Below are 13,168 nucleotides of genomic sequence, written 5' to 3' on the forward strand. Positions count from 1 at the left end.
AACGATGATAACGGGAGAAGGGGCTCCTGGATGCCCCTCTGGGACAGAGCCAGCTGGGTATATCATGGACTCCTGGAAACAGTGGAACTTGATCTGCCTGTCTCAACTGTCCGTAGAGGATTCTGAAGATGTCTGGATATCTGTCGTCTTGGTGTTGGGATTTCTGCTGTTTGGCTTGAGCGGTTACCTGGCATACCGGAAAATTAACGAGCTTTTGAGGAATATTGGCTTAATCCCGGAGCTCAGGGATGGAATGCATCGTGCTGTAAACTCACAGACTCCGATAATTGTCGAGATGATTCGCAGGCTTTGAACTTTGGCTGAGATTCAGGCTCTGGCACAGAAGGTTGAGTCGATCAAGGAGAAAGTTGACAGATCAGCATGGATTGGAATAGTTTGATAATGCCATTATTGGACCTGGAGGGGTTGAAGACTGACAGAACTCTAAGGCAGAGAGGAAATTATCTATACCTGTACCCAAAACAATTCTTGTTATCAGAATCTGGTGCCCTTGAAGCCTGTAAGGCTGAAGTGAAAACTCCCCTCAGAAGAAATGTGGAATGCTGCTGTTGCTATGGAAACTCTTTCTCCCTATCCCAGCCTGGGTGGGACTGTGACCGGTGAAGGCCGTGGAACCGTCTCTAGGAGTCAATGTGCTCTCTAACCCATTATCTCCCTCCCCTGCCCAAACGGAGGTGATGAGCGCTGCTCTAGCGGTTGCACACTCTGAAGTGAGGAGAGTCCCAACCCTACCTCCCCACCTAGTGGACACTTTTGTTGTGTATCATCTGAAGTCTGTGTGCATATTTGTCTGAGGTGTTTTTTTGCATAGCAAAGCTGTCCTCTCTTTCGGGGGTAACTCTGAAGTGCCTTTTTTCCCTCCCCCTGACTCTATCCTCATATAAACCCTCTTGATCTATAACGGTAGCGCGACTCGTGTTGCAAATGACCACAGTCACCAATTCTTGTCATGTGTCTATGTATGTCTGATCTTGGAATTGTCTGTACTGAAACAATTAAATTTCCCTCTGGGATTAATAAAGTAGTTTTGAATTTGAATTGAATTGAATGCAATGAATCAGTACGTACACTTACGAGGGGTTTTATGTATAGCTGTCATGTTGTGAACTTGACAGCAATGTTTAGGGATTCAACTAACACCTTGCCAATGTTTTAAAAGTTATCTTGCTTTTCCTACACTTTCTGTCATAAACTGAATCTGAGATGAGGTCCAGACGACTTCCCAAAACTTGCTCATTCAATATTCTTGCGATCCAACAGAAAGCAAACTGAGAAAACTTGCAACCATTTCGAGACATTTTTGTAAAATCTCTCACAATTTTTTCAGTTTGTTGACAGCATTCCTCATCCATCTCCACAATGATGAGTTTATTGCACAGTGTCGGGTGAATAAACAAGCCCAAGGTTTAGACAGTTGCCCTGCAGCAATCAAAAATCCATACGGCGCTAATTCTATAAGACAAAGCTTGGAGACAGAAAGAATGGATGGAAAAGCAAACGAAGGATGAAAACAGGAAAGAGGGGGCCAGTTGGCTTTGCTCCCCAGCATGCCTCCTGTGTGTGGGAAAGCAGCTGTGGCCTACTGAGGATTACATAACAAGCTGAGACACTCACGCACCAGCGTGCACAAACTCAAACATGTACAGGCTGTGTATACATGCATATGGATATTCACAGTTCTGCTGCATTATCTATTGTCGTTCCCTTCCCTTAATCCCCTTCATGATGTCTCCGGAGGATGGGAAAGGGTTCTCAACGCTGATGCGTTTTCTTGGCACTGACCACAGATTTAATAGCTCCAACGTGGAGCTACTTCTCCCTTAAAGGCCTCAGTCAAAATGCTAAATGACTCCATCTATCTGCATCCCTGCCTTTTCTTGCAGCTCGTCTTCCTCACACTTGCTCTCTGCATGTCTGCTTGTCGTGCCTGGAGGGGGGTGAAGAAGTGTGGGGGTGTTCCAGCAGCCCACCGTACTGTGAAATGCAAAACCCTGCGGTGGAGAGAATGTGCATGCTCTGCAACTTCCACCAACCCCCCAGACAGAGCCGACGCTGTTGCCACCACCACCTGAGAGACATACGTGTTATCGAGTCGCCGACATGAACTGGAGGGAAGTGGACGCATCTGCTGCTTGCATATGAAGGTTGGGACAGAGTGCACCGTTGCTCTTTTCCACATTTAGAAACACTGAAGCTCTTAATGCACCAAGCAGCCACATACAGACATTTCGCTTGGGTAAGCATCGAGAGTGTACCGGCGCGTGTGTGTGTGTGTGTGTGTGTGTGTGTGTGTGTGTGTGTGTGTGTGTGTGTGTGTGTGTGTGTGTGTGTGTGTGTGTGTGTGTGTGTGTGTTTGTGTGTGTGTGTGTTGAACCCCTGCAGGGTGATATATGTGTCAAGGGGTATGGAGTGTGTCCTGAGGTCAAGGATAGACCACTACTGGTGGTATTCTGTTACATCCTGCCCATCGGGGTCAAGAGCTGCGAAAAAGGGCACGTCATCGGTGGAATCTAACAGCAGCTGAAAAGTTCATCATATCCTAGCTAAGTGTGTTTGTTTTACATGTCTGAGTCCAACCGTTCAGAATGAACTCATTCATTTTTCACAAACAGCATGAAGCTTAAGGTTTAAGGCTAACTTTACTAAGCTGGCAACAAAACTGCGAATGCATTTCAGGAGAAAGTCTCCTAAATGTCTTGAAACATTTGCAAGGTTTCTCCATTTCTCTACATGAGTCACAGGCAGAGTCATTTCACTTGGGAGCCCAAGGCAAGACCCTCTCCCACCCCAGAAGATGATGCAGTTCAATACAATTCAATAAAAAAATGACACGGTATTGTGCCTTTGTTGAAATGTGTTTTGAATGTGCAGCAACAAAGAACAAAAAGTCCACAAATGTTCTTTTTCTTTACATGAGCCACTTGTTCTAAACAAATTTCAGGACAGTTTTTATCTGAAATCAACAGTCACGGTTTACATGGATGACCAGAACCCCTTTCGATTACGGTTTCAGTGACTCAAAGTTATGGAGCTAAGATTGGGACAAAACTACAAGTAACTTGTACCAAGTTTTGTAACTGTAACTTTCATTTTATAACACCTATTGTTTTTTGTAACACATAATTCTCATTTTGCAACACGTAACTTTTGTTTTGTATCACGTAACTTTTGGTACGTAACATCAAACATTCATTTTGTAACTTTCAGAAAAATATCTATGTACAAGTTTCAGTCGCAACTCTCAAAACACACTTCTCAGTCTACAGTTACAAACTCAAGTCATTGGGGGCAGCAGTAGCTCAACAGGTTGAGTGGGTTGTCCAGTAATCGGAAGGTTGCAGGTTCAATCCCGGCTCCGAACAGAGAATTCTGCTGTCATGTCCTTGGTCAAGACACTTAACCCACCTTGCCTGCTGGTGGTGGTCGGAGGAACCGGTGGCGCCTGTGCTCGGCAGTCTCGCCTCTGTCAGTGCTCCCCAGGGCAGCTGTGGCTACATCATAGCTCATCACCATCAGTGTGTGAATGTGTGTGTGAATGGATGAATGATACACTGTAGTGTAAAGCGCTTTGGAGTCCTTACTCTGAGAGGCGCTATACAAGTGCGGGTCATTTATCATTTAACATTTTGTCCCAATGCTAGCTTCCTTCCCAAAGATGGGGTGTTATAAGTTACAAAATTTGGTACAGGTTACTTGTAATATTGTCCCAATCCTAGCTACATACAAAGTCCAAAACCACACTGAGAAAGGTTGGCGACCAGACAAGGACACTGTCCCGAACATGCCTCACCTGGCCAATTAAAAAACCTAGTCATAAATGTGTCAGGTACCAGTTCAAGGTGATTGCCTTGTCTTCAAGAAGACATCAACAGTTGCAGCCTAGTGAAAACTGAGCCTTGGTCTGAGCAAATGTCAGTTTACAAAAGAGAATAACAAGCAGAGGAAATTGCAGCCAAGATGACAAGCCACTTCTTAGTCCGAAGACGCAAAGCAACACACACACACGCGCACACACTCAGTGTTGCAAGGGAAACTGGATTCCACACATAAAGAGTGAATCTCGCCCCGCTCTGCTGGTTCCAAATCCAGCTCAGTCCTGCTGTTTGTTCCAAACCAAATCTGAACATCCAACTGTACGGGGATTTGGAAGCCAGACAGCACAGTTCAGTTTGGCACTATTAGCTTCAATAATGGAACAAATAGCAGCCTCAAATGTACCATCTGCAGACCTCCAAAACACTTTGCTGCTTCTCCCCTCCCCATCCCCCTATAACGGGCTGAATCATGCCTCACAGACACCAACTGGGGACACAGTCATCATTCTTGCCTTCGCGTCTCAGGGACCCATTTAGGAGCCCACTACAACGGCCTCCTATCTTCCCATCAAAGCCATAAAAGCATCAGTTTCTAAATTGTGCCCGGAATACAGAGGGGGCCGCTGAAGACACGAGGTCCTCCGCAGGAAACAAAGCTTTTAAGGCGAGCTGCAACTCATAATTCCTGCATTCAGTAGGGCTTGTGCCATCTTCATCCCACCACAATGAGCACAATGACCGCTTTGCCAAGAACATAGCTGAACTGCACGGGGAGAGAGGATTTCATGGTGTGGGGCAAATCATAATCCTCATGCTCACAAGGAAGCAGTGTGATCTTTTTATCCAAAGGGTTGGTTTTCAGGAAGAAAATCTACTTCAAGATATTTACTTCTGTGACTCGCAGCAGGCCACAAAGACTGAATCCTTTTAAGAAAAAGGCTCCAAACTAGAAATAGTGCTTTATTAACACAATTCGAGTTTTATCTTAAGGTGCCAAAGACCGCTGTTTCATCACTACAGGTGGTATCATTTTGGTGTGTGTGTGTGTGTGTGTGTGAGAAAAATAGCCTGGAGCAACAATATTTGACAAGAGCAAAAAGATTTTGATGGTTTCATGACTTCAGAACAGTGTTCAAAGACAAAGCTGCAGGACTTGACTGTTTCTGCTTACTTTTAGTCTATTTTCTTTAAATTCAGTTATTCCATAGGACCTACTTGGAAGGTCAGGATAGGTTTTTCTAGAATCTACCACACAAAAATGGGTCAAAACTGATGCTTAAACAGTCATTTACGCTGATTTCAATGGTCTGTTTATTTTTAAGTCGAGTCCTATTTTAGATCAGGAATCCTGGAAAAATCTTCATGCAATGCGGATAGAAAAGACAAAGCTTTTAATAGAAGCTGTGAGTGAGGATGTATGAAAAGGTGTACCACTCTTTTTCTTTAGCTCGTCATTGCACCCTGTGTGGGGATAATCCGGTGCGTTGTTTTAGTATAAATGCCAACATTAGTGAGCTAATTGCGAATGCGTTACTTTGAAGTCACAACAAAGAGTATATTTATTAAATTAAATGTAAAAACGCTAATAGATCAGACTGATTCAGGCAGGAAATACAATGTGAGTTGATACAATATGGTAGGATAAAGTAGAATTTCTTTTTAAGAGCAGGTTCACTAAGAAACGATTTTTTAATTATTATTTTTGAAAACGATCAGTTGCTCAAAGTTTAACATGGTGAATGTATGTGAAAATAGTCTCCTACTCCAATTTCCTGCATTAGTTTCTGATAGAAAATAGATGGTAAAACAAGTGGTCATGTCGTTTTTACTTTATTTCTTCATAATGCACCTTGAAGGTACACACTAAAAATTACATCACAAGAAAGTGCAAGGCTAAATTTGGTGGCTCCCCCCACTGCTGTCCACAAATGTGACCTTCTTTTCTCCAAATTTGAAAGACTGTTGTGGTGTATCCTTTGTGGAATTCCCTATGCCAAGATTCACTGGGGATCAAATGGGGGAATGTTGTTTTTTTTAAACAATGATAAGCTACACTGTAGCTCATCACCACCAGTGTATGAATGTGTGTGTGAATGGAAGAATGATACACTGTAGTGTAAAGTGCTTTGGAATCCTTACTCTGAGAAGTGCTATACAAGTGCGGGTCATTTATCATTGTTGCACACTCTGCGTTGACGCCAGTTGGGTTTGGAGAGTGAGGGACCCAACCAATATGGCAACGATGCTGTTATGCTCTCCAACACCCAATGGGGCATACTCATGTCTAATCGTGCGTTCCAGTTGTCCTTGGAACTTGTTTTTCCGACATAAGTTAGCCGGAAATTATGCAATGAACTCGGAATTCTGAGTTATGAGCTCGTAGGTTTCAGAGGACCCCGAGATCCCAAATGTAAAGATGGCTGTGCCTAGTGCTACCAGGAAGTAGTTATTGTCTTTATTGTTTTCTCATTTTTATGTTTTGTTTTCTTTCTTTTTGCTATTTAACAGCACCGGTAAGTTGTTTATTATTGTTATCAATAGTTACACTGTTGAAAATGTTAACATTGACCGTAGTTTATGGTTTTTACTTTTCCTGGCATTTATATTTTAACATTTGATTTGTAATGTTTTTCTGGCTGAATGTGGCAAATGTCGAAGTGCGTGTGTGCCTATTATTTAGATGTGGAGACTACTTGGTTATATATTTATTTTGGTTTAGTACTCAACAACACTTGTGGCATCCATTTTTTTCTGAGTTGTAAGCTGGAACGCAAACCGAGCCCGTTACGTCATTTCCTGCTCAGAAATTCCGAGGACAACTGGAACGCATGATATGACCCAATCCCAAAACTCGCACTTCCACAACCGCGAGTGCATAGCATGTCCTAATTCTCAAGTGCAGATGTTGAACACCCTCCTATTGCACCATTGATACACACTTCAGCCAAGACCACATCGATGCGGACTTGGAAGAAGGATATTACCCACAATCCATTGCTGGGAGAGAAAAGGCTCTAGTGCCTTTTTTCAAAACATGTATGTTCAAATGAAAGTAGTTTTTAGGATGATTAGTTGATGCTCTGAATGTCTTAGATGAAGCAGCAATGAATGTAAATTTATTTCAAATAATGTAAAAAGTCTCACGGCAACCAGCATCCTGGCGTGCGTTGCAGTCGATGACGCAATGCTCCCTGTCCCACTTTGGCAATTATTGGCACACGTTTGTACCACGCACTCGAAGCCTTACTGAGCACTTCCTCCAAGTGCACTTCACAGAAGACCTTAGGGCCCAGTGCAAGTATTGGGATTGGGCCTATGGCTGGAACAAGGCTTTGTCTTCTTCTTCTGGAAATCTCTACCTCTAAACCTGGGAATAGCGCCACTCTTTGACACAAACAAGTATTACAACCAGAAAAGTGAAATAAAAGCAACCTGGATTTACAAAGCGCACGTCTTATACCTGGTTACATCATTAACTGTGTTCTAGCCAAAACTAAGGTGGCCATCTTACATCCAGTTGACCACAAAAGGTGAATGTCCTTCGGGTGAATTATTAAGACATTTTACTCACCGACAGTATCAGTCTATACCCATCTAACTGACTACTGTTTGATTTTGGCAACTGTATTGAACATTTTGATGGTTAAAATCTTTAAGTTAGAGTTGCCCATCCCTTTAAAATCACCAGTTTTGTCTAAAATCCTTTGTGTGAAAAATGTGCCTCAAACCAGCAGAGAAACCTGACATTTCCCGTCTTCAAGGCTATCCCGGCCTACACACGCAGCTGTCTCCCTTTTACATTTGCATTAGGTATTGATTTTGATATGCAGGCTGTGGGTGAGAAACAGACTGCATATGGTACACCAGCGCAATTTAAAATTAAAAACCATCCCTGACAGTCGAGCCAGGGAGTTTGAGACTTGCTATGAAAAGATGCGTCGGTGGCTAACAGTAGGATGCCAATTAGGCTGCTCGGCCACGATGGAGAGATCCGCGGTCACGCACCGGTTTCTCTCCGTCTCACCCCTCCTCCACCCTCCTCTTCCCCCTCATGTGGAGCACTGAAGTGGGAAAAAAACTGAAGCCACTGTTACACGAACAATAACGGCATCAAATTTCCATGCATTGATCTCCCCCCCCCCCCCCCCCCTTATTTTCTTTTTTCTCGTTGTTTTATTCCAGCAAATTCAACAGAAAATTCTTAAAACGTACAAAAATGAAAGTGAGAAGGGGAGAAGAGGGATTGACAGGTGAGGAAAAGCCGCAAAATCAGTTTGATCGGCGCAAAAGTGCGTTAATTTGAAAATAAACACCCTTTTGTGCCTTGAGGTGTCTGTTATTCTCATTAAAATAGACACTAGAATAAAATGGGTGCGTTTTAAGCGTGATTATGTGAATTTAAAGAGCCAGTGCGTCTCCAAATCCATCCATCACCATGTGCTCGCGTAAATCTGCGCCTCATACTTCTCTGAATCCAAAAAGACCGAAGCGAAATGTTTGAAGAGCGCTTGTGAGCAGGGAAAACATAGATGCAAACACGCTGGTGACTAAATTTTCATAAAAAGCCTACATGTCGGGTATTTATTATGAATAAGAGAGGGGACTAATGTGCTCAACAGTAATCTGAGGGATACTAATGTATTATTCACGATCAATTCGGTCTCCATTATGAGATCTGGATCTCCTCCGTTTGACAGCTTTATTATTACGCATCGCTGGTCGCTCGCATTTCAGGAAGTTGCCCGTGTGAATATGAGCGATTGTTCTTAACCATAATAACAATAAAGTTACCTGCTGCCAGTTTTCCTCCAGCGACGGCATGGCGGAGAAGTAGCCGGTGTCGTGGACGAGCTGAAGTTCCTGAAAGATACCGTGGTTTGCCAAGACATCCATGCTGACGCTCGGTGCTGGAAAACAAGAGTGATCCACAGGAAACGTGCCTCCCTTCTCTTCTCTGTCAGACCTCTAAATCCACTTCTTTCATATTAGTCCTTAGTAGGTGATTAATGGTGCGGCTGCGGCAGGAAATGAGGCAATTAGGGTCCGTGTACCTGCGCGCATAACCGGACTTGGTGCGTAAAAGGAGAGTGCAGGTGATGGAGACTCCATGCGTATCCGCGTTGCCAAAATAACCACTGATAGGGGAGCTGAGCGAGGGGCGGAGCTTGTTAAAACGAAGGGGCGGGTTTTTATTTGTCAATCAACTCCCTTTGCTTGTCCATTTATGGCGAATGGGCGGAGGAAGGGTTATTAGATCGCCGACGGCGCGTGCAGAAGCGGGCTTTAGAGAATTCCACGAACCTGATTGGCTCCGGTGGGCCGTCGCTCAACCCAAAAATGGGCTCAATAGGTGAGCTATTTATGGATGGCTATATTAGATTTGGGAGAAGGACTCAGAGGCCAGTTTGAGAGGAGAAGTCATGGAGTAAACATCTCACAACCAGGAGATGAAAACAGTAATAAGCGGATGTGTTGTTCCACAAATAAAGAAGTGCACCATGGGGGATTCAACAGCAAGGAAGAAAGTTTTTCATTTAAAGTATCAGAGGGAGCCCGGATGGGATGGATGGATTTGGATGAAAGTTTCAGAGAGTAGATATCAGACAAGCATCTACAACTGCTACAGCTAATCAATATTAGCCTAATAATAACACATGGGACTTTATTCACTACATAGAAACCTACAAAAAAATATAATACAATAAGAGCAATGTCACATGATGTCACATAACTTGACAATGGTATGTTTGAATCATTTTATCATAGTGATAATATCTTACAAATGTGATAAATACACGTTATAACAACATGTTGCAGGAATGTGAAACTTATTTTACTACAACAATAAAGTCATCCCGTCATAACGCGACTTCGCTGTAATTTTATTTTATGTGGGCGACATGATATAATAAAGGTACGTAGCAGAGCAGGCTAACCCCAACACGTGACACTAAAGGGATTTGTCTGACTTGTTTAAAATGCTGATATTTTTCCACACGTCTAAGCTGTAAAGGGTCTCATTCCCTCACTCGCAGCGAGGCACATTTCAGCTGCTTTAATGGGTTGATTTTGAAAGATTTGCACATATTACAGCTATAAATATACAAAAAATGGCATAGCTTGATGTTAGAAGTGTTTAGTCTTTACTTATAAATTATTCCAAATTTGTTCAAATTTATTCATTGGTTATTGTATATTATTAGTGTCTTTGCAATGTTTATTTGCAGGCCAATAATTGACATTTTGTTTGTTTTAGGGAGTCAGTCAGGAAGAACATGGACCTTTTGCTTTAGGCTGGTGTTTCTACAGGCACTGGACCAGATAGCACTGGGGTGGGCTTATATGTGTTTTGATTACAATAATATAGTGACGCTACACCTACAGTTGTTTTAGATACAACCTAATACAACAAGTTTCTAAACATAATTGTTTAGCAAAAATACTTTGATGTTGTTGTTAGTCTCAGTGGCAACCTAGGTTCATCACCTCTCATTCAGGATCTTTAAAAGACATATCCTGTAAATGTGCCTTTATGCTGCAACATCTAGGTCTAGATTAAGGATGAGTGAAACATAAATACACCAATCTTCCACGTTCGGCGGTGTGAGTAACGTCGTTCTCTTTCTAAGCCACCAAATAGTGCCCTTCCACACTCGGCTCAGAAGAACGCTGTTCCACACAGACTGGGAGTGTTGCAGAGGTCTATAATCTCATTTGAGCGCTGAGGGAGGCTGGCTGAAGGCCTCAGCGATTTACAGATGGCATTTTGGGAGGGACGCGCTCAGCTCAGACAGCCGATGAAGCTCCTTCTGACATGTATCCATTTGACACAACTCACTCTGTCGCTCTGCTTCTCGCTCCTCATTTTCAGTTTTTATTCCCCTCTCTTTTACATTCTCCCATCTTTCTCTCCTCTCAGACAGCCTTCGTCTCCGGCTGATCACATCCTCCTCATTTAAACCAAGAATCAAGTTCTGAATTGGGCAATTTTGTTAAATGAAAGCATCAATAGCAGCAGTTTGTGCTTTGCAGGAAAAACGGCAGCCTAGTCCTGTGACGGCGATCTCTGCACGGTTGACTGAAGTTTAAAATATTTAACACATAATTCTTGTTTTTTTTTTATGCATTGTTCATGTGCTTCCTCAAATTACAGGAGGGGGAAGAGAAGAAGACAAAAACCATTTTAGTTCCGCGCAAAACTGTATCATATACGCTCAAAACGATCCCGTCTGAAAGGGCTGCTCTTAATCAGGAATGAAATGTGTTTACAAGGCATCAAAGCATATTAAAGTGCTCACTGAATGTCTGAAACAAATAAAACACAACAAAAAAAAAGAAAATTTGTCTACATTAATTGAGGTTTGCTTATATTTAATTCACCAAAACAATTTGAGGTCAATAACTGGGGTTTGAGAAATGCTTTCTGTATTTTGAATTTGAAACTAAACCAAGTTTTCAAGCTGTAATCAGGAGAAAACGCAAAGTGTGAGTGGTAGACTTCTATCACCCAACATGTCACCAAAAACAGGTGACTAACGTTCAAAGGTAAACGGCTCTAAACACCCCCTAGTGGCTAGTTGCTTGGATGTTTCCTAGGTTCATTTCCAATTCTGCTCCTGCTCTACAAGCCTTTTAATGTCTGTGTAGCGCATCCCAAGTTGCAATAAGGTGATACAAATAAAACACTGTGACAACGTCTGGGTCTAAACCCTAAAAAACACATTTCCAGGGAAATCTAAGTGGTCATTACTGCTTTTAAAATGTACCCATGACAACCGAACCCTGGAATCAAATCTCAGTGAAGTGACTTGGCCATTTGTTCCAATAAAATGAGGAATTCTGACTCTGAATGTGACTCATTGTTTCCAGCCTTGGTGTTGCCGTGGTGGGGGAGGGATGAATAATTTTTTTTTTACCTGGTACAATAATTTAAAGAGCAAGTCACCCCCAAATAAACTTTTTTTTGCTGATAAACTAAATAAACGAGTGTCTAATCGTGCTGCAGACACGTGTCGTCAATAATTTGGCACTTCAGTGCATCTTAGTTAAAATTTAAATATTCTGCCTAAAACTGCCAGTGTTGTGCCGTTGTCAGGAAAAAACTCTGCACTGTATTCTAATTTAAATCTGCCACCGCTATTGGCTAAGAGGTATGCTATGATGTAAACTGGTACATTATGGTGTCACAATGCTGTCGTGAGCCTGTGTGTGTGTGTATTTGTTAGCGGCTCCGCCCTCTCGGTCTGCCAGGCAACAGCATTTGTTGCATTTTTCAAACATGAAGTGGAAGTGGAGTTAGACTCTGGTAGGGGGTGACTTGCTCTTTAATAAAAAGCTATATATTTAAAAATAGTACCTCCATGTGGCGTTTGGAGGTGTTTAGAATGAAGGTACAGCATTTCTGTTAATAGCTTTATTTTCTTTAAATTATAATTCAACACTGGGTTTGTGTTTACCTCTACCAGCCAATAGAGGGCACAGTTGCGCGTTGCCAAGCAGTCTGCTCGGCACAGAGATGGCGAACTTGGCAAGTCAAGATGCTGCTCTGAGCCCAGAAGATGTCGTTATCCTTCTCAGAAGAGGAGCGACCACAAAAGATCTACAACCAGGGTGAGTTTAGGTGAAGCCTTAATAGATGGACCCAAACAAAAAAAGTCTGCGAACCTGGAAACCTTGTTCTATTGATGCAACTACAATCTTCACACACTAGATGTCGCTTTGGTGCATGTTTTCCATATTCCACCTTTAAATGTCAAACATAAATAAGAAATTACTATTTTACTATTTTAGGGACACAATGCTAATGTGAAAAAGCCAAAAAAAATTATGTCAACCTGATTCAAGATGGCTTCCATTTCTTGTCAACATTGACAGACACAAAAATATTTCAAAGTCAAATAATTCTACAGATGTTGAGCTGAAACCTGGCCTGGTAGTAGACAAGGATTCTTCAGATTTAATCCCTAAATGCTGAGAAACAAGCAAGTTTCTTCTCAAAATTTGTCTTTAGGTCAACTCTTATGGGCTCGACACACGGGAGGCGACAAACGACCGCGATCAGCGCGAAATTCGTCACTGTTGCTTTTATTACCTGACACACGGGAGGCGACCCGCGGCAGCGGCAAAGCCGTCGACGAGTTCTATTCCATGGCGAAATCTAATCTTCTGTTGTTTTGTTTGGCTGTGTGAGATTGGAGGGAATTAAGGTTATTTAAGCGGTTCAGAGATAAAAAAATTGGTAGATATGATGTTTCACAAGGTGCTGCTAGAGTTATGAGAAGTCTTACTTCTGATTTTACTACATAAAAAAAATGAGAATGGGTTCATCCCAC

General features: G+C 42.5%; 1 protein-coding gene across 1 annotated transcript in view; it reads right to left on the minus strand.

Moving 5' to 3' along the window:
- klf7a (Kruppel like factor 7a) overlaps nucleotides 1-8,953 on the minus strand; it is a 76,217-nt gene extending 67,264 nt beyond the window's left edge. Inside the window, exon 1 of the mRNA XM_015946694.3 lies at nucleotides 8,628-8,953. Within this exon, the coding sequence (XP_015802180.3) occupies nucleotides 8,628-8,729 (102 nt within the window). The 5' untranslated portion in view covers nucleotides 8,730-8,953. The remainder of the gene's footprint in view (nucleotides 1-8,627) is intronic.
- Nucleotides 8,954-13,168: the final 4,215 nt, after the last annotated feature.

This window comes from Nothobranchius furzeri, chromosome 2, assembly GCF_043380555.1.
Source record: "Nothobranchius furzeri strain GRZ-AD chromosome 2, NfurGRZ-RIMD1, whole genome shotgun sequence".
NCBI classification, from domain to species: domain Eukaryota; kingdom Metazoa; phylum Chordata; class Actinopteri; order Cyprinodontiformes; family Nothobranchiidae; genus Nothobranchius; species Nothobranchius furzeri.